The sequence below is a fragment of the Alosa alosa genome, chromosome 18 (genome assembly GCF_017589495.1).
Source record: "Alosa alosa isolate M-15738 ecotype Scorff River chromosome 18, AALO_Geno_1.1, whole genome shotgun sequence".
NCBI lineage: Eukaryota > Metazoa > Chordata > Actinopteri > Clupeiformes > Clupeidae > Alosa > Alosa alosa.
The window spans coordinates 1,808,426-1,828,913 of record NC_063206.1 but is presented as its reverse complement, the minus strand read 5'-3'; the positions used below and the strand labels follow the sequence as shown (position 1 = coordinate 1,828,913).

Below are 20,488 nucleotides of genomic sequence, written 5' to 3'. Positions count from 1 at the left end.
CTCCGCCTGTTTAAAGATTGGACTTTGTTCTCAACACAGTTTATTCACAGTGAGTTTTGTCAGAAGTCATGAACTCAATGTTTTATTTATCAACTAACCTTTGTGCTATTTTTACCCTGGCACTATAGCCAGTAGAAGGCCAGGATAGCGATAATGTTCTATGGTGTGGGGTCGTCTACGCTCATTACACATCGTGGGAGGAGAGAGGAGAAGGCAGATGTTATAGTGACACAATAGAGGAGAAAAGATGCCATGAGCTGAGAGGAGAGGAGAGGAGAGGAGAGGAGAAGAGAAAAGAGGAGAAGAGAAGAGAAGAGAAGAGAAGAGAGGAGAGGAGAGGAGAGGAGAGGAGAAGGCAGATGTTATAGTGACACAATAGAGGAGAAAAGATGCCATGAGCTGAGAGGAGAGGAGAGGAGAGGAGAGGAGAAGAGAAAAGAGGAGAAGAGAAGAGAAGAGAAGAGAGGAGAGGAGAGGAGAGGAGAGGAGAAGGCAGATGTTATAGTGACACAATAGAGGAATTAAATGTTAAATGAGAAGAATTTCGTTTGTGTTGTGATGCTTCCTCGTTATTATTCACCAAAATATTTTAGAATAATAAAACTCTTACCTGCTAGCCTAGAAACATTCGGATGTTATTCACTACTACTAATTTACCAGTTGGAATAATAAAACGTTTATTTCCTACATACTGTATACACTGTACTATACCATATACTACTTTGATTTTGCAGCCAAAGGAGGGAGTTGGGTTAAGTTATCCAATTCGGGAGGGAAAAACGTCCTCTTTATTGAACGACCAGACAAGAAAAACCCTTTTAACACTTCCTTAGTGGAAGTAGTTTTTTTTACAAGAATAAAAAATAATACAAAAATATAAGATACAAAACACCATATGTGATTGAGAAAAATGAAAAATCAGAAATAAAAGTGAATTACAGGCAGGTTATAAGATAAAGTAAAAGAAAATGATCAAATGTTCAAATTCACATGGGGAAAATCCCTATTCTGTCTCCCTATGTAGGTCTACACCCATATCTATAGATGCCACATGCTTATGTCTACACCCATATCTATATATGCCACATGCTTATGTCTACACCCATATCTATATATGCCACATGCTTATGTCTACACCCATATCTATAGATGCCACATGCTTATGTCTACACCCATATCTATATATGCCACATGCTTATGTCTACACCCATATCTATATATGCCACATGCTTATGTCTACACCCATATCTATATATGCCATGTTACCACATGCTTATGTCTAATTGGCAGTTTTATTACCTTTTTTTCACAAAGCTTTCAGACACAGCCAGATGATCTGACCATGCTATGACCTCCATGTCTGCAACAGTAGCGCTTGTTTCCTGTGTGTCGTTACCCTAATAATGCACATGCTTTCCTGTCGTCCTGTAGCGACTACGCTAAGATAAAGCTAACCCGGGCCGTTTCTAGATTAGGACAATGGCTGGGTCGGCTATAAAACACTTTGGCTCACTCATCCAACTCTAGGGACAGCGGGGAGTGACCCAATTTCACCTAGGGGTGGCGTATTCCTTTAAGCAGAGTTATACTTTAAGCATGATTACACTTTGCACAGAGTTACACTTTAAGCAGTTTACTGTTTGTGTATTACTGGTCAAATTGAGTTCTAAAAGGTACAAACTTTATTTCCTTCATAACTTTGCTATTATCCCTTTTACTTCAAATTGTTTATTTATTCATTCATTCAAACAAAGTATGGTATATAAAAACACAATCTTGTTTTCAAGGCCTCTTGTAGCGTTGGCAGATAAATTTTTCACCAAATGCTTTAACAGTGATGCCAGGGTATATAAGAACTAGCAAGGGCCAAAGGCTGAAATTTAACCCAGCTACAATTTGTAAGGTATCAACAATATCAAGTTAATGGTACAGATGTATGGTCTACAATTAAATATTCATTAAAAATGTCTCAATAGAGGATGTTTTACAGCGTGATCTGCAGGCGACTTGTCCACCTCATAGGCATGCACCCTGCGGGCTCCGTGTTGAAGAGCCTGTCTTAGACTGATTCAAAAAAGTGATGTTGATTAGGCCTATTATGACATTGAATTAAAGCATTATGAACATGAGAAGAAAGCTGGCGACTACACCGCTCCGTCCGGCATCTTTTGTCCTGCGTTTGTTATTTTTTAAATGTATTTGTCATGTCTTGTTGTCACGGGTACGCTGGCGACTACGCCGCTCCGTCCGACATCTTTATTTTTTAAGCGACCTTGGGTGTCTTGAAAGGCGCTTTATAAATAAAATGTATTATTATTATTATTAATTACAGAGTATTTTGGGCTGTGATGATTGCTATACACACCTACAGTATAGTAATGTAGACTAGTGTGGGAAGCATCCATGGTGGGGTGATCAATGTAAAGAGGCAGATAAGAATGTGGAAGAAATGTACCCACACCAATGAATGGGCCTAACTGGAGTCTGAGATAAAGTGTGTCTTTATAGTTTGTAGGTTTAATACATATCTATGTTAACTAATGTTAACTAAAGAGTTAACTAATGTTTTAGTTAACTCATCTTATCCTGTAGACTACATTTTCAGATTATTCTACATCTGCTACTATTGGAGGGCGCAGCCAGCCAGAAGCGGATGGGCTCCCCCTATTAAGTCAGGTTCTGCTCAAGGTTTCTTCCTGGAATATGGGAGTTTTTCCTTGCCACAGTTGCCATATGGCGTGCTTGTGGGGGGTAAGAGGGTTAAGGCTGCCAGTCTTATGACGTCATTTTCTATATTTTTTGATATGTTGCTGAGTATAACATAAACAGCAAAGAAAAGTGATTGATAATGACTGACTGACTATTATTGTGTTACATGTTTCAAATGTAAAGCACTTTGAGCTGCATTCTGTGTATGAAAGGTGCTATACAAATAAAGCTTTATTATTATTATTATTATTATTATTATATCTGCAGAGAGGTCACATATGCATCAGAAAAAATTGGGCACCACGAGACAACCTTTCATTCACAGAGATATTTACATCAAAGGGAAGCAGAACAAATAGTCCATGAGCCACAGGGGGTCGTCACTACCACTTGGGGGGGCAAATATTTTTCTGAAAGCTACATATCTCTGGAGTATAAAATGGTATGATAGCAAGTTGGATCTTGTAGCTTTGTGGCTGTACAGGCCTTCAAAGTTGACCTAGAAGAGCCCAGAAAATAATCCAAATCTTATTAATACTGATGCATATGTGGTGTTTGATGTTGACCAACATGTTATGGCAATACCTGAATGCAGACCTTATTGATCATTACTATTCTACCTTCCTTACTTTCAATTGTGAGTTGAAATTAATGTTAAATGATGACATACATAGGTCTGCAGTACAAATGTTTTTTAAATTGTAGCTGAAACGAGTACAAAGGATCTTTAATCTATTCATTGAATTCATCATCAGAACAGGAGCACAGAGGATGCCATCTCTATGGCACTTCACTCTGCCCTGTCCCACCTTGACAATAGCAACACCTAAGTAAGAATGCTGTTCATTGACTTCAGCTCAGCCCTCAGAGGCCCACACCTCCTGCTGTCAGTCAGCCGCCCCCCAGGATGGCACTCCAGGTATGGGAGAGCATATATGCTCCCTCATCTCTGTTCATCGTCTTTGGGCTCTGCTTTCCTATTTCAATCGCCTTCTTTATCCAGCGGTGGTATCGGTTGTTCTCCTGCTTAATGACTCTGGTATGCAGGAGGTGTGGTCCACCTGTCAAAAAACTGACAGGTGGATCACACCTCCGTAACAACATCAGCTGATAAAAAACGCGTCACACTACTCCACCGTGTGACCTTCTGATGAAGACGGAAGTATACGTCAAAACATGTCAAGGTAAAGAAAAAACATCTACCAATATATGTGTATGTGATAAAAGAAAAACCAAACTTATGGATTCTGGACTTCCTAACAAACAGACCTTAGTCTGTTAGGTTAGATAATCACACCTCCTCAACCATCGAACACCAGTGTACCACAGGGATGTGTGCTGAGCCCTCTCCTCTACTCCCTCTTCACCTACGACTGCACACCTGTACATAGCTCTAACACCACTGTCAAGTTTGCAGATGACACTACGGTGATTGGGCTCATCAGCAATAACGATGAGACGGCCTACAGGGAGGAGGTCCAGCACCTAACATCGTGGTGCACTGATAACAACCTGGCTCTCAACACCAAGAAGACCAAAGAGCTTATTGTGGACTTCAGGAAGTCTAAAGCTAGCACACACACACCCATTCTCATCAACAGGACTGAGGTGGAGCATGTCACCAGCTTCAAGTTTCTGGGTGTCCACATCTCTGAGGACCTCTATCGCTGCAACATCGAGAGCATCCTCACCAACTGTGTCACAGTTTGGTATGGCAACTGCTCTGCCCCACAACCGGAAAGCACTGCAGAGGGTGGTGAAAACTGCCCAACACATCACCGGTTCCTCACTCCCCATCCATCGAGGCCATCCAGGGCAAGCGATGCTTGGCGTGGCGGCGCATCATCAAAGACTGTTCTCACCCCAACCACAGACTGTTCACCCCACTCCCCTCGAGGCGCATTGTTCTCTCTCCGATCGAACCAGCAGGTTCAGAGGAAGCTTCTTTCCTGCGGCTGTCACCCTACTGAACTCTAGCTCTGCATCCCGGGTGACATCCAACAAACTAAGCCCAATCTCCCCTGCCCCGCCCGCCCCGCCTGATGCCTCCTTGCCTGTGCCTGTTGAGGTGTCCACGACCATGGCAACCTTGACAGGGACAACAAGGAGGCGGACAACCCCTAGCCCCCCCCCCACAACTGCACTACCCTATCCCACCCATCTATCCATCTATTTATTTACAAATGTACATACTGTAATTACACTTATACTGTACATAGCCATATTCTACTGCTTTTCATCCTGCACATACTAATTCTGTTAATACACTGCATCTATATTGTTCTTACTACTACTATAATGGTACCGCTACTACATTGCACATACCTGTACATGTTGTTCATACATTGTTCATATTACAGTACATAGCCATATTTATTCTGCTCTTATAAGGTAACTGCTAATACACTACACATATTTATATTTAATTTATGCTACTCTAAACCACCTTCTGCAAAACAACTGTATACTACTGTTTACACTGCACTATATTTCTTGTCCTGTCTATGCACCACCTGTCTGTACTGTGTATATCACATTGCACTTTTCTGCTTTTTTGCACTTCTGGTTAGACGCAAACTGCATTTCGTTGTCTCTGTACTTGTTCTCTGCACAATGACAATAAAGTTCAATCTAATCTAATTTAATCTAAAAAATTATCTGCCTCTGCTTTGCCTCTTTACGGATCATGCTATGAATAGCAGCAATGTCTGCATAAGTCGAGACATTGTTACTGACCTTCTGGACCAGAGACATTCCATCAATGATTGTTGCTGTATTATATTCATCTGGAAGATTATCTGATAGTGATGCAAGTTTCTGCAAATGCTTTGCAAGTGCTGCTTTAGAGGTTTTCCTTGGGGTCCCCTCAGGTGTCGCCAATGACCATGGTTAAGGTCCAGGAGGGTGAGAAAAAACGTCTCTCATGTCCAGTCTTTAACATGATGGTCTTGCCATGTGCCTGTGTTTTCTTTTTTGAGTCATGCTCGTAAAAGTCTTTAATTTTTGCTATGTCAATGTATCATGGAATTTGTGCTTAGGTGTATCTGACTCCAGCCTCTATGTCATGATCTTTGCCTGTAGTATGAGCCTGAATCAGATCATCCCTAACCTCTTGTGTTGCTTTGCCTGCTGTAGATATGCAAATGAACTCATGTTCCTCTGAAAATGGATTGATCCAATTTCAGTTTCTGTCTCATCAGATCTAACTGTGTAGAATTTTTAAAACTGTTGTAAATGTCTGTACTTGTAGATCAAGTCTTGGAAAATAGTTATTATTTATTTTCAATGGAAATTATTTTAACATCAGATGAAAAACACTTTTAAGTATGATAATAATAATAATAATAATAATAATAATAATAATACAAATAATAATAATAATAATAATAACTAGAAATGCAATTCCAAGGAATTACCAGTGCATGAAAATGCTTAAGTTGTGATGTAAAATATCATGTATAGTTAAAACAGATAATACAGAGATGGTTACTACGGTGATGCTAGGATAGACATGGTGGTTGCATAGCTTAATAAAAGTTGATAGTTTAAAAGTAGACTGTTTAAAAGCTGAATGTAGATAGTTTAAAAGTTGTTGATAGACAGTAGATAGTTTAAAAGTTGTTGATAGACAGCTAGTTTAATAGATAGTTTAATGATAGTTTAAAAGTAGACCGTTTAAAAGTTGAAGGTAAATAGTTTAAAAGTTGTTGACAGACTGGAAGTTTAATGAATGTTGATATTCAAATAGTTTAATAGCTGTTTATAGGTAGATATTTGATGAGAACTGAAAGTTGGAATGGCTCTGATGTTTGCTAGCAGTTATGCTAAGATTTTTAACTATGCTAACCATGCTTTATAGCTAATATTTTATAGCAGTGCTAAAAAATGTTAACCATGTTAACCATAACATTTTATAGCAGTTTTGATAAGCATCTTAACTATGTTAGCTTATATATTAACCATCTTTATAGCTAACCCAGCTAACATTTTTTCTAGCGGTTTTAATGAAACATGCTAACTATCTTGCTTAATCTTGAACTATCTTAACCATCTTCAAACAGCCCTGTGTTTTATAAGCAGTGTTAGAAATCTTGCTAACATGCTAACTCATCTTGCCAGCTAACTTAGCTAACATTTTCTAGGTTTTGATAAACATGCTAACAATGTTAGCAATGCTTAACTATGTTAACCATCTTTACTTAGCTAACTTAACTAACATTTTCTAGCAGTTCTTCAAACATGCTAACTATCTTGGCAATCTAACTATCTTAACCATCTTTACTTAGCTAATGTTTTATAGCAGTGTTACTAATCTTGCTAACATGCTAACCATATTTACTTAGCTAACTTAGCTAACATTTTCTAATAGTTTTTTGTTTACTATGTTGATAATTATGCTAACAATGTTAACATGCTAACAATGTTAACCATTATTGACTTAGCCCCAACCTTAGCTTGTCATTGTTAGTAGTTATGCTATCTTAACATGGTAATCCATTGTGACTTACATGCTAACTTTTAACTAACTGTGACTTAGCTAACCATAGCTAATCATTTTTTTTGCAGTTTTGTTATGCTAACTATATGCTTTAACTAGCATCTTAACAATGCTGGCTTATGTTAGCCATGTGACTTAAAAGCTAACCTAGCTAATTATTTTAATCATAGTTTTGTTAAAAATGGAATTACCTATGCTTAACATGCTAACTAGCTACAGTGGTTAGGAGTCATAGTTGATGACAAGTGTTGACATAGTTGATGACAAGTTAAAAGTTGTTGATAGACAGCTAGTTTAATAGATAGTTTAATGATAGTTTAAAAGTAGACCGTTTAAAAGTTGAAGGTAAATAGTTTAAAAGTTGTTGACAGACTGGAAGTTTAATGAATGTTGATATTCAAATAGTTTAATAGCTGTTTATAGGTAGATATTTGATGAGAACTGAAAGTTGGAATGGCTCTGATGTTTGCTAGCAGTTATGCTAAGATTTTTAACTATGCTAACCATGCTACTTAGCTAATATTTTATAGCAGTGCTAAAAATGTTAATATGTTAACCATGCTACTTAGCTAACTTAGCTAACATTTTATAGCAGTTTTGATAAACATGCTAACTATGTTAGCAATGCTAACTATGTTAACCATGCTACTTAGCTAACTTAACTAACATTTTCTAGCAGTTTTGCTAAACATGCTAACTATGCTAGCAATGCTAACTATGCTAACCATGCTACTTAGCTAATGTTTTATAGCAGTGTTAGAAATGCTAACATGCTAACCATGCTACTTAGCTAACTTAGCTAACATTTTCTAGCAGTTTTGATAAACATGCTAACAATGTTAGCAATGCTAACTATGTTAACCATGCTACTTAGCTAACTTAACTAACATTTTCTAGCAGTTTTGCTAAACATGCTAACTATGCTAGCAATGCTAACTATGCTAACCATGCTACTTAGCTAATGTTTTATAGCAGTGTTAGAAATGCTAACATGCTAACCATGCTACTTAGCTAACTTAGCTAACATTTTCTAGCAGTTTTGCTAAACATGTTAACTATGCTAGCAATGTTAACATGCTAACTATGTTAACCATGTGACTTAGCTAACCTAGCTTATCATTGTTAGTAGTTATGCTAACTATGCTAACCAGCATGCTAACATGCTAACTATGTGACTTAGCTAACTTAGCTAATCATTTTTAGCAGTTATGCTAACTATGCTAACTAGCATGCTAACAATGCTAACTATGTTAGCCATGTGACTTAGCTAACCTAGCTAATTATTTTTAGCAGTTTTGTTAAAAATGTTAACTATGCTAACATGCTAACTAGCTACAGTGGTTAGGAGTCATAGTTGATGACAAGTGTTGACATAGTTGATGACAAGTTAAAAGTTGTTGATAGACAGCTAGTTTAATAGATAGTTTAATCATAGTTTAAAAGTAGACTGTTTAAAAGTTGAATGTATATAGTTTAAAAGTTTAAAAGTTGAATGTAGATAGTTTAAAAGTTGTTGATAGACAGCTAGTTTAATAGATAGATAGTTTAATGATAGTTTAAAAGTAGACCGTTTAAAAGTTGAATGTAAAAAGTTCAGTAGTTTAATGGGTTACATTGTTTAACAGTGGATAATTGTAGTGAGGGCTTTTATTTTGAAACAGTTTTGGGCAGAGGAAACAGTTGAATAGGATGTGTAGTCTTAATTGACCCAGATTGTATGCTTAAAGCCTGAGGCTGCAGGTGGCCTGAACACCTGCCATAGGATTCTAATTGCTTAACGGCCGTTATGATGTCTGTCGGCAATGTTAAGTCTATGGGGATTTTTTAAAAGTTTTTCTTTAATAGTTTAAAAAGTATAAAAGTTTCAAAGATGAAAAGACATAGCAGCTTGGTCCGTTTGAATACCTACGTTACAAAGTTTGAATGAAGTTTCTAAGTTAAACTGTTCAAGAGAAAGCGTACGGAAAAAGTGGTAAGCGGAATAATAATAATGTAATGATCTGAGCCTAGCTGTTGATGACTGTGCTCCCATAATGCTGTGCAGTGTATGTGTGTGTGTGTAATGTTGATGTTGGTTTTAGTATGAGTAATTGCGTTTACCTTGTCATGTATGTGTTAGCTGGTATAGTCTTTCTTTATGTTGTACCTCGTGTGTTTACCCCGTGTATTGTATGTGACTACCCTGTTTGTGAATCGTGCTTGTTTAATTGACCTCCTTTGTTTTGCCTGTGTAGTGACATTTGTGTGTTTTGGTGCGTAACCAATAAAAACCATTCTAAGACAAACTGTGCAGTTTGTTGCATTGGTGTCAGAAGTGGGATGACGACCCCTACTGGACGGGAGGAGAAAGCTGCAACTGATGCCCAGGCGATGATGAGTTTCCTGCCAAGACAGCTCTTCGACAGCGCGCTCGCCCATGGCCACCTGCTGGGCCCAGCAGACGGAGCCAGCCTGCAGCGTGACCGTGACGAAGAGACCTGCCCCCGGCCACAGGAGGGAACGAACCGGGCTGATGGCAGCATCCCCGCCACTTGAACCCGCCCACACGGGAGCGATGGAAACCGCCGGTCCCCTCGTGCGGCACGGGCGGGCGGTAGAAGGGCGCCCCAGCGTAAAGTTGCCCCACTACAATGGCCCCAGCGTAAAGTTGCCCCACTGCAATGGAGCCCCAGCGTAAAGTTGCCCCACTACAATGGCCCCAGCGTAAAGTTGCCCCACTACAATGGCGAAAGGCCGCTGGCGACATACCTGGTACAGGTCCGGAGAGAACGGGCATACAGGTGGCGTTGGCTCTGGAGGGAGAAGCGCTACAAGTATTAGAAGACCTGCCACCGGGCGGAGCAAGTAAGCTGGACCGCAATCGGCGAGCAGCTCTGCAACGATTATTCGCCAGAGAATCTTCATCAGCGATGCCAGAGAACAACTTCGCCCAGACGGCGGCACAAGGGGAGAGACTGGGCAAGTTCGGTTGACCTGCAGCTGTATGCCAGGGCGGGGCTACCCAACATACAGCCAGGGTCTACATGAAGAGATGGCACTGGAAGCGTTCGTGCGAGGCATCCACCCAGAGCGGCTAAAAGAACACCTGAACGCCCCCAGCTCACTGTCCGCGGCCCTCGTGGAAGCCGAACGGGTGGAAAACATCTTCCGCTGTACAGAGTCGAGGCATTGCGTCGCCAGACATCGATGGAGGAAGACGGGGAGGAACTGGAGGTGACGCTGCAGACCACGCACAGCCACCACAACGCCCCGCTGAAAGAAAGGGAAGAGGCCGCCAGCTGGAGACGGATGCCCCCGGTGTGGCGAGCGGGACACATCGCATGGTACTGCCCAGCCCGGCACCCTTACACACCTCGCTCCCAGTTACTAGAAGAAGGTGGCACGGCGGGAGGGGCTATGGACTGCATAATGGCTGGGCGGCTCGGCCAAACCAGAGGACTGTATGTGGACTGCACACTAGATGGGACTCCTCGTGTCGCGCTTTGATCGATACTGGCTCCACCATCTCGGGCAATAGCGCCCGGTCTCTTACCGCACGCTGGTAGCCAGACCCAGAGGCTGGGAAAAGACAAAAAAGCTGCATCACAACAGTTACCGGAGAGCGAGCGGAACTGTATGGACAAAAGTGGTGCATGTGCATCAACGGTGAGACGGCGAGCAGCGGCTTTGGTTGGCTAGCATTCCAGGATGATTGCATTCTTGGCCTGGGCGTGCTAGAGAAATGGGGGCTGTGGTGGACATTTCCCGGTTCACACTACACTTGGGGACGAAAGCAGCGTAGTGTTGCACACGGCGGGGAAAACAGAGCATGAAGTCCGCGGAGAACTGGCATAAGACGAAGAACTCTCCAACTTCGCCCACACAAGTCCGCAGGAAGCCCAGAACTCGCAAAGAGTACTCGTCCAGACCAGACTCCGCCCCTCCCCACACAAAGCCCTTGAAACTCAAGCCCGCAAAACAACAGGTCTCATCCAGGTCCGCTCGCTGAGGCCATCACTGCTCAGCTCACGCTCACCAGGGAGGAGCCAAGAGAGCGGGTTGAGCAATCACCACTCTCGCCAGAGAGCTGCCCCTCTTTAAAGACAAGGCAAGCCGTGAAATGAACTCTGCACTCGTAGCTGTGAGGGGCTGAGTGAAGCACAGGGTAGCCAGGTCGCGGAGACCACTAGCAGCGTGCTCTTCGGAGATGAGGGACTGCACCCGAACGAGCCTGGTCCAACACGATAACGACACCGGAAATGCTCAGCCCATCCGACTTCAGCCTCATCGCTTACCGTTCGCCAAACGACAAGCAGCTGAAGAAAAGATCAAGGAAATGGCCAAGCAGCTGCCGGAGTGGCCACCGACCCAGCTAAGGTGGAGACGGTGAGACGTTGGCCTGTTCCACGCGACGGTGCTGAGCTGCGGAGCTTCCTGGGCCTGGTGTCATATTACCGGCGCTTCATTCGGGACTTTGCTACAGTCGCCAGCCCACTGCATCGATTGACGCACAAAGGCCAGCTCTTTGAATGGACACGAGAGTGCGACGCGGCATTCCGGCGGCTGGGGAGGGCGCTATGCGAGGCCCCGGTGCTCGCCTTCCCTGACCCTCGACTGCCGTTTATCCTGGACACTGACGCCAGCGACGTGGGCGTCGGCGCCGTCCTCTCACAAGCAGGCGAGCAAGGCGAGCAAGTGGTCGCATACTTCAGCCGCTCACTGGACCGAGCGAAGAAGAATTACTGCGTGACACGCAGAGAACTGTTGGCTGTGGTGGTAGCAGTGCGCCATTTCCGAACCTACCTCTACGGCAAACGGTTCCTGCTGAGAACGGACCACGCGTCGCTCACCTGGCTGCTGAACTTCAAAGAACCAGAGGGCCAGCTGGCTGCGCTGGTTGGAGGCTCAGGACTACGACATGGAGATTCGACACCGGGCGGGTCGCCTTCACGGCAACGCGGACGCCCTGTCCAGGCGTCCGTGTGCAGCAGACCAGTGCCAACACTGCCACCGGAGGGAGGAGAGGAGCCTGGCCGCGGCTCAACCGGACCCCGCTCGTCGGCTACAGGCTGCATCACCGCTGGCAGAGAGAGAGAGAGTCGCTGTTTTCAACGCTAGCCAGCGTCAGCGTAACGAGGGTCAACGCCGCCAACAGCACGCCATGGAGGGGCCAACGCCGCGTCAGCAGCACATGCGAGAGACTCAACGCCGCCAGCGCCAGCCATCAAAGAACCACCGCCGCCAGCTTCACGCCAGCGAGAGTCAACGCCGCCAACAGCACCCGAGGTCGTCGCCACCTTCCGCTACCAGCTACAGTGATCGAGACCGGAGACAACGCAACGCAGCACTGCAGAGCCGCAGCTGGGGCCACGGACGGCGCGGTCGCCGGGTGGGCGTGATGTCGAGGAGGAGATCCGGAAGGCGCAATGGAAGGCGCCAGCCGGCGAAGGTGGTCATGGATCGAAGCTGGTCAGCGACCGCCATGGACTGGCGATATCAGCACCGATCCAGAGACCAAAAGCGATTTATTCACAGTGGCTGGGAATAGTAGCACGTCAAGGACTGTTGTATAGACACTGGCGAGCTCTCGATAGGGCAATCTGACATTTTCCAGTTGCTGGTTCCTGCTGGATTACGAGCCTGTGTACTGGAACATGTGCATGGGGCAGTGGGGCGGCTCATTTCGGCATTGCAAAGACTCTTCCGTCGGCTGAGAGGCCACTTCTATTGGCGGGATGCAGGCTGGGCGTTGAACTGCATGTTCACTGCTGTGACGCCTGCAGAGCCCGAAGAAGGGCCCCACGCGGCGCCGCGCCGCGCTGCAGCAATATCGCAGTCGGTGCTCCCATGGAAGCGGGTAGCCCGTCGATGTCATGGGCCCACTGCCAGACACAGAGCGGGAAATCGCTACGTGCTTTCGTGGCCATGGACTATTTCACTAAGTGGCGGGGCGTATGCGGTGCCAGATCAGAAGCGCCCCACGACAGCGGACAGACTGGTCACTGAGATGTTCTGCGGTTCGGGGGCACGGAAGAGCTCCACAGCGACCAAGGGGCAGAATTTCGAGGCAGAGGTGTTTGCTGAGGTTTGCCAGCGCATGGGCATCCGGAAAAGCGAACGACACCTCTACATCCACAAAGCGGCGGGCTGGTGGAACGGTTTAATCGGACTCTAGCAGTGCAGCTGGCCATATTGGCCGACCGCCGACAAAAGGACTGGGACTTACACTTGCCCCCGGTGGCTCTCCACCGTGATCGACTGGCCCCGTATCGACCCCTGGCCTCAGCTGAGGGTCGTGGAGACCTGGACACTGACTCTGTGAAACTTGGTGACAATGGAGCTGTGGCTCTAACACCGGTCACCGTGCAGCCTTCACCGGAAGTCACCGCCCAGCGACAGCTGGCGCCCTAACGCCAGCGTCGCGTCCCAGCCAGGCTCATGGACTGACATAGGGTAAGACTTGAGTCAAGGGGACATGGACTAAGTCTTGGGGGGGCTGTGTAATGATCTGAGCCTAGTTGTTGATGACTGTGCTCCCATAATGCTGTGCAGTGTATGTGTGTGTGTGTAATGTTGATGTTGGTTTTAGTATGAGTAATTGCGTTTACCTTGTCATGTATGTGTTAGCTGGTATAGTCTTTCTTTATGTTGTACCTCATGTGTTTACCCCGTGTATTGTATGTGACTACCCTGTTTGTGTATCGTGCTTGTTTAATTGACCTCCTTTGTTTTGCCTGTGTAGTGACGTTCGTGTGTTTTGGTGCGTAACCAATAAAACCATTCTAAGACAAACTGTGCAGTTTGTTACAATAAGAAGAAGTTGTTGAAGTTGCCTAGGAAGATCAGTACAGTGCATTTTCATGCACTGTAATAATAATTGTACATATTGATGACAATGTGTAAAGTATCAATATTTTCACCAACCAGTTCATCTACATCTCATTCCCACATTCTTACTAGTCAAAAGTACAACTGAAATGTATAATGTAGATCATTTTAGCACCTGTGATGTAATTACCATAATTTACCAAGTATTAGCTGCAGCTTATACATTGATTTTGCAAAATCTTCTTCAGCTATGAGGTTAATACACGGGGGCAGTTAATATGGTATATGGTTTTGTTTCTCAATACGACTAATACACAGGAAATTACTGTATGTATTTCATGTGCCCTGGACATTATACAATTATAATATTTATGTTAAGCTGGGTACATGTGGTGATGTGAACAATTTTCATATGGTATTCCTTGAATGTAAAGGTAATATGTGATTGGTAATCATGATGTGTTGATCTCTTGGAATATCACTTATGGGTAGTTTCAATAAAATACTAATTTACTGTATAGTACATTTACAAATAGTAAATAGCATAGCAATGCAGACCTATGTAATCATTTGTATTTCAAGTCTCTTCTGGGAGGTAGGAAGGTATAAATACATTGATTAATGAGGTAGTGGGCATTTCAATTAGTGCTGCAACACGTTGTGTCTCTGAAAGCGTAGATTTGCTCATTATTACACATAAATCTTGAATTTTATCAACCAAAATGAAGGGCAAAATCACATAATGATTTAAAATATGTATGCCAACATCAAACACCACATATGCATCAGTAATAATGAGGTTTGGATTATTTTCTGGGCTCTTATGAGTGGTTTAACAAAAAAAGCCAATAGGCGGAATTTCCTTTTTCAAATCAGAGGTCAACTTTGAAGGCCTGTACAGCCACAAAGCTACAAGATCCAACTTGCTATCATACCATTTTATACTCCAGAGATATGTAGCTTTCAGAAAAATATAGTGAGAATTTGCCCCCCCCCCCCCCCAAGTGGTAGTGACACGCCCCTTTTTGGGCCTGTGGCTCATGGACTAAAAGTGAGGTTAGTCGAATGTCAGTGTTTTCAGAGAGGATCTGATCACCTTAGTTTCAATTCTGTATGTCTGGAACATATGCAGATTTATGAAAATAATTATTAGCAAAATGATTTGATGAAATATTATGAATATTTAAACCAATACAGGCTGTAGTGGGGAGTCATAGGACAGGTAGATACTGGAGGGAGGGGTTCCATCTGTAATATAACTTCTAGATGAAATAAGGGGATGATTAAAAGAGTGGAGTTGAAATAAGGGGATGATTAAAAGAGTGGAGTTGAAATAAGGGGATGATTAAAAGAGTGGAGTTGTCCAATGAGAGTGGAGAGTGGAGTTGTCCAATGAGAGTGAAGTTGTCCAATGAGAGTGGAGTTGTCCAATTCTGTCAGATGGAGTGCAAAAGGCATAAAGCCCTGGAGGCAATACGTCAAATGTATTGAGATCAGAAATGGACATATTAGCTAAAAGTAGGCCTATGTTAGAAGTTGAGGTCAAGAGTAAGAGAAATGTTATCTTTAAAAAAAAAAAAAAAAAAAAAAAAAAAGGATACCGATACCTGAAGTATGTCAGCCTAATATTCATGATTTAGCCTAATACTAGTAGGCCTAATAAAGCGCTCCAGACGATGGCAGCATTGTAACCACAAGGATACCAACTGACTGCTACTAAACACCAGAAAAGAGGAAGTGCCTCACGTGTTAGGCATTCTTGACATCGGTGTATTTTTAGAGTCTACAAGGTTGATAGGTTTACATTTCCAGTTTATTGCAGTCTACTAGTTTAACGATATAGGCTACTACTAGTTTAATATTCTGCTGCTGATATGGCGTGATATTCGTATGATAACGTTAAAAACACGACTTTTCATCGTCGGCCCAGCCCACTTTGCCCCACTGATCTCAGCACCACCACCACTCGAGGGAGCAAAAGTTTGCTCTGTTTCCAGACCTGCTGACGAGCATGGCTGGTGAGCGCGGAGTCAACACTGGACAAAGCGCGGAACGTGGATCTTTTGGACCTGTGCAACGGCTTAATTATGTCGAGCGTGATCTTTCCCAGGCAAGTACTCTAAGCTATTTAATTTGAATGTTAATGTAATATCTGTTGGTGTCATAATAACTCGCTTTGGTTAAAAGCGTCAACCAAGAACCAACATAAACAGCCTAGGCTACTCGATCCTGAACCAGCATGAGTTTTCAACAGTCAGTAGTAGACAGGGGGATCGGTTTGTTACACTTTAAATACTTGTAAAATAAAACTTTTGAAATACTGGTTCCAAAGAGTTTGGGCAGACACACAAAAGGCCCAGTCTCTAAAGATCTTAAGTCTGGTGCGGGGTACAGCCTCTGGTCCAGGTCACGACTCTGCAGAGGAGTTACCAGGATGTGATCTTTGTGCAAAAGGCCCACAGCACAGTCTTTTAGTGCAGGCCCATTGGGAGACACATGAGGCTCATAGTCTAAAACATGTGTTAGCTGTTAAACCAGGTAAATTTAAAGGTTTCCCCAGTGCCATTTATAGAGATGATGTAGATGGATACAACTGTAATTCAATACAATTATAATTATGTACAGCAGTGTTTCTAAACCTTGTTTCTGTCACGCCACCCTTTATCATTAGGCCTAGAGTACACACACTGTCTCTGAAGACCAACAAATATAGACAGTACAGACAGTAGAAGACAAAAAAATACTAAAATGCTAAATATACTAAATAAACTAAATCAAATATCCCCATAGTGTGCTTAAGGATGATCAAGCATGAGGCGCTTGCAGTGACAGCGCAGGGACTGAGCCTGTAGTTCCGTATGCATGGTAAGGTGCTCTATGAGAGTGAGTGTCATGGTGATGGTGCATAATAAGTAAGTCAAACAGTGCAAGAATAAAGTTTAGAGACCACCATAAAATAAATATGGACATATTAGAGAATATTGTAGACAAAGTAATATAAAAAAAATTATGTTAGTGCAAGAATAGGTTAAGGTAATAGGGTTACAGCCACTGGTCCAGTATTAAGTATAAAGTATTAAGTACGGCCACAATCCAGGCTGTCGGAGGGAGGGAGGGAGGGAGGGGTTATGCATATGTGCTAATATAGCATGTAAACAGTGTAGCAGTAAAACAGTAGGGTAGTGGACAGTCAGTACACAAACATGGCGAAGGTGGAAGTCAGTACACAAACATGGCGAAACATGGCGAAGGCAGACAGACTATGCAGAGAAGTCTATCTCTCCTCTTCCCTTGGATGACACGGGTGACAGACACACACGTCGCTCCTGGTCCACAGCTCTCATATTGCAGTAGTAGTGTAGTAGGCTACAGCATGGTCAGACCAGTCATCACTTATAATCGCGGGGCAACGTAGCGATGCATTCTGAAGCCCTGTTTCTTTTCTCCTACACCGCTGTGCATCGAGGGAGAGGTGCACTTTTCTCCTTCGAGATACTTTCTCCTCCGATAATAAACTTGTACTCGTGACGATGGGCAATTGAAAAGGTAGCAGAGTAAAGAGTAGATTACTTGCTCAAAAATGTACTTGAGTGAGAGTAGAGTTTTGAAAAAAGGAATATGGAAAGTTGCCGTTCCTCGAAAAAAATACTTTTTTACTCATGTGTGTTTACTACCCACCCTTGGAAGATTAATCTGAATATGAGGTAATTGTCATCATACTATCGTTTCATTAATCCACAAAGAGGCGAAAAGTATCCCACAGGTAAGCCGACCATACAAAGCTTTATTCACAACGCCGGAGACAGGTTACAAACACACAAGCATGCCAGGCAAGCGTGAGAGCAACAAGTCTGTCATAGGCAAAGTCTTACCATTATTTATAGGACTAAACAGGGAATTCTTGATAGATTACGTAGAATAAAGAAAAAAGAGCTGTCATCATAAAGAAAGTTAATTAAAAGAAAGCTGGTATTACTCCAAATTCTCTAAGGCGGTTACAAGAGACAAGAGTATCACTCCAGACTCCCATGAGAGGTTGACCTTGGAGAACACAGCCAAGAGAAAACCAAAACAGCTGAGATCATCCTTGTAATGTCTCTATTTCTTTAAAGTGTAGCCAATTGGACAACAACCACCCCAGGAGACATTTAACAGCTAAAGCGTTAAGTCTAATTACTGGAAATTTCCCCACAGGGCTTAAAAATACAGCATTATAGAAATACAGCAAGGAAATGGAATGGAATGAGTGAGAGAGATCACAGTGAGAGAACTAAACATGAGAGTAATATTCTTCCTGAATTAGCCACAATTTGGTGTTTTTTTTTTTAGGTGGCTGTCATCTGAGTCATTCCGTGTCAAACCAGATAAAGTTGTTGCTGCACTGTCTTAGATTTTGTTTAAACCTTGTCTACATTATCAATGGGTCTTAAAACCAAGGCCTATCAAATATTTCTGTGCAAATCTTCTGTCTTCGTATCTTTTTAAGACCTTGACATTCTTTCATTTTTACAGCTTGAAAAACACGTGCCATGTTTTGGTATTAATATCTTGACAAATATTCAAAATGTAAGCAATTGTTGCAAGTGTAAGCAAAGTCTGTACTAAATGTCTACTGGCTTTCAAAAGGGCGATAGATTTCGGAAAAATGTGTATTAAAGGGACACCAGGCAAGCCTGAGTGCTTTTTCTCCAGGAAGCTTCCTCTAGCGTCTGTACGTGTCGATACACGTGCGAGCCCTCGCTCGGTCTGAAGCTCTTTTCTTTTCTTTGCATCTCCTGTCAAGGGTTTTCTCTGCCGGCTCTGCCATTATACACACGTTTGCAATAATCGCTAGCCGGGTTTCGTTAGCCTGCTTCTGTGCTGGGGATGCAGGATGTCACCTGATCCTGCTTCTTGTGATGTCTGAGACTTTGTGAGACTGAAGGTCGAAGGTAGGATACACCGAACTTGCAAGCGGGATATTCTTTCTATAGGCAGTAGGGGCGGGCGAGAGAGTTTTCATTCGCCCTGTAATGAGTCATGAGTCATTTAACCATAACCACAACCAAACACGAAAACGTTGCCTGGTGTCCTTAAGTGTGATATTGACTGTATTAAAATACAGTTTTTTTTTGTATCAGTCACTATTTCCTCTTCAAATACATCAGTTTATTAATGTTTTCCAACAATTTGAAGTCTCCAAATGCCAATGACAATAATAAGGATGAAACAAGGAGTGTTTGTATTTTTGTGTGTCATTTTCAAGCAACTGAAATGGTATGTGGGGTAGCTAGTAGGACCATACAAATCTATGTTGAAATAGTTAAGTAGATGGACATTTAGTGTGTAAAGTACCAATATTGTACCAAGTCCCATTCACAGAATAAATGCATGTAGTTACAGATGTTTTGGGAACACCAAAATTTACCAGCATTTACAATAAACAATAGACTTTAGCGCCCCCTCAGGTGAAACACAGCATAGCATTTTGCTTTTATAATGGTGTTATGTTCCCAAACACCTGTAACTACATGCATTAATTCTGTGAATGGGACTATTGGATATTATAGTTGTATCTTGTAGGAACAGAAATTGTCTAGGGATTGTTCCAGAAATGAAGTCTCAGTCAGCCAGGAGTGAAGTCAGAAATCTCAGAGAGCTTTATTCACGAATCCGGAGACTTGCGTTGTGTTGCTACATGTTACAAACAAGGAAACACTTTTTATACCCTACTGACAGTTCAGACAAGACATGACATCTCCATTAATGGTACGCAAACGTGTTTACGACATAGTTACCCCAGAGTCAACCATATCTTTAAGGCTGTATCCCATAACAACCAAGGCCCATGGAATCCAGTCAAGATTGACCCCAAGGCAGTAAATAAGGTCTTAGGGGCGCCAGCCCGTCGAACTGGGCCTACCCAGCCTCCTTGGACACATACAGTATGGCACACACACACACACACAGCATGGCTGCGCAAACACCTTGAACATGGAATTCCACAGTTGTTACCTCATAAATCTCTCCTTCATGTTCTTCTTACAGCAGCGTATCTTTCTTTAACATGAGCACAGACCAGACCAAAAGGGTAAATGGTTGAATATAGCTCACACTTATATGGTGAGACACCTTTAAGGCCAAAATTTCTTACTATAATCTAAATACTTCTTATGTGTCTTGCACCATTTTACCAAGTCAAATTCCTTGTCTCTTCTTTTTTCCTGTGGAAAAGAAAAAAACCTGTCAATAAAATGATTCTGATTCTGATTCTTAAACCTTGTGCTGTCCAGGTACTCCAGGAGCGGGAGAAACTGAGGAATGATCGAGGTGTTTACCTGCAGAGGATCCAGTACCTGGCCAAGGAGCAGATGTGCTTCCAGCAGGAGCTGCGTAGGTTTCTTGTAGTGTTGATTACGGGAAGATCAGGATAATTTAAAATGACTGGTTGACGAGAATACCATTTGCCCTGTCTGTCTGACCCTCTGTCTGTCC

The 20,488-nt window shown here is 43.0% G+C and overlaps 1 protein-coding gene across 7 annotated transcripts in view; it reads left to right on the top strand.

Moving 5' to 3' along the window:
- Nucleotides 1-15,753: 15,753 nt before the first annotated feature.
- LOC125311243 overlaps nucleotides 15,754-20,488 on the top strand; it is a 58,249-nt gene continuing 53,514 nt past the window's right edge. For 6 of the 7 annotated variants that reach the window (XM_048269112.1, XM_048269110.1, XM_048269114.1 and 3 more), the window contains exons 1-2: nucleotides 15,754-16,124; nucleotides 20,287-20,386. In XM_048269112.1, the coding sequence (XP_048125069.1) occupies nucleotides 16,026-16,124; nucleotides 20,287-20,386 (199 nt within the window). In that variant the 5' untranslated portion in view covers nucleotides 15,754-16,025. Of the gene's footprint in view, nucleotides 16,125-18,922; nucleotides 18,946-20,286; nucleotides 20,387-20,488 lie in introns of those variants that run through there. The other variant, XM_048269113.1, reaches the window with a different exon arrangement.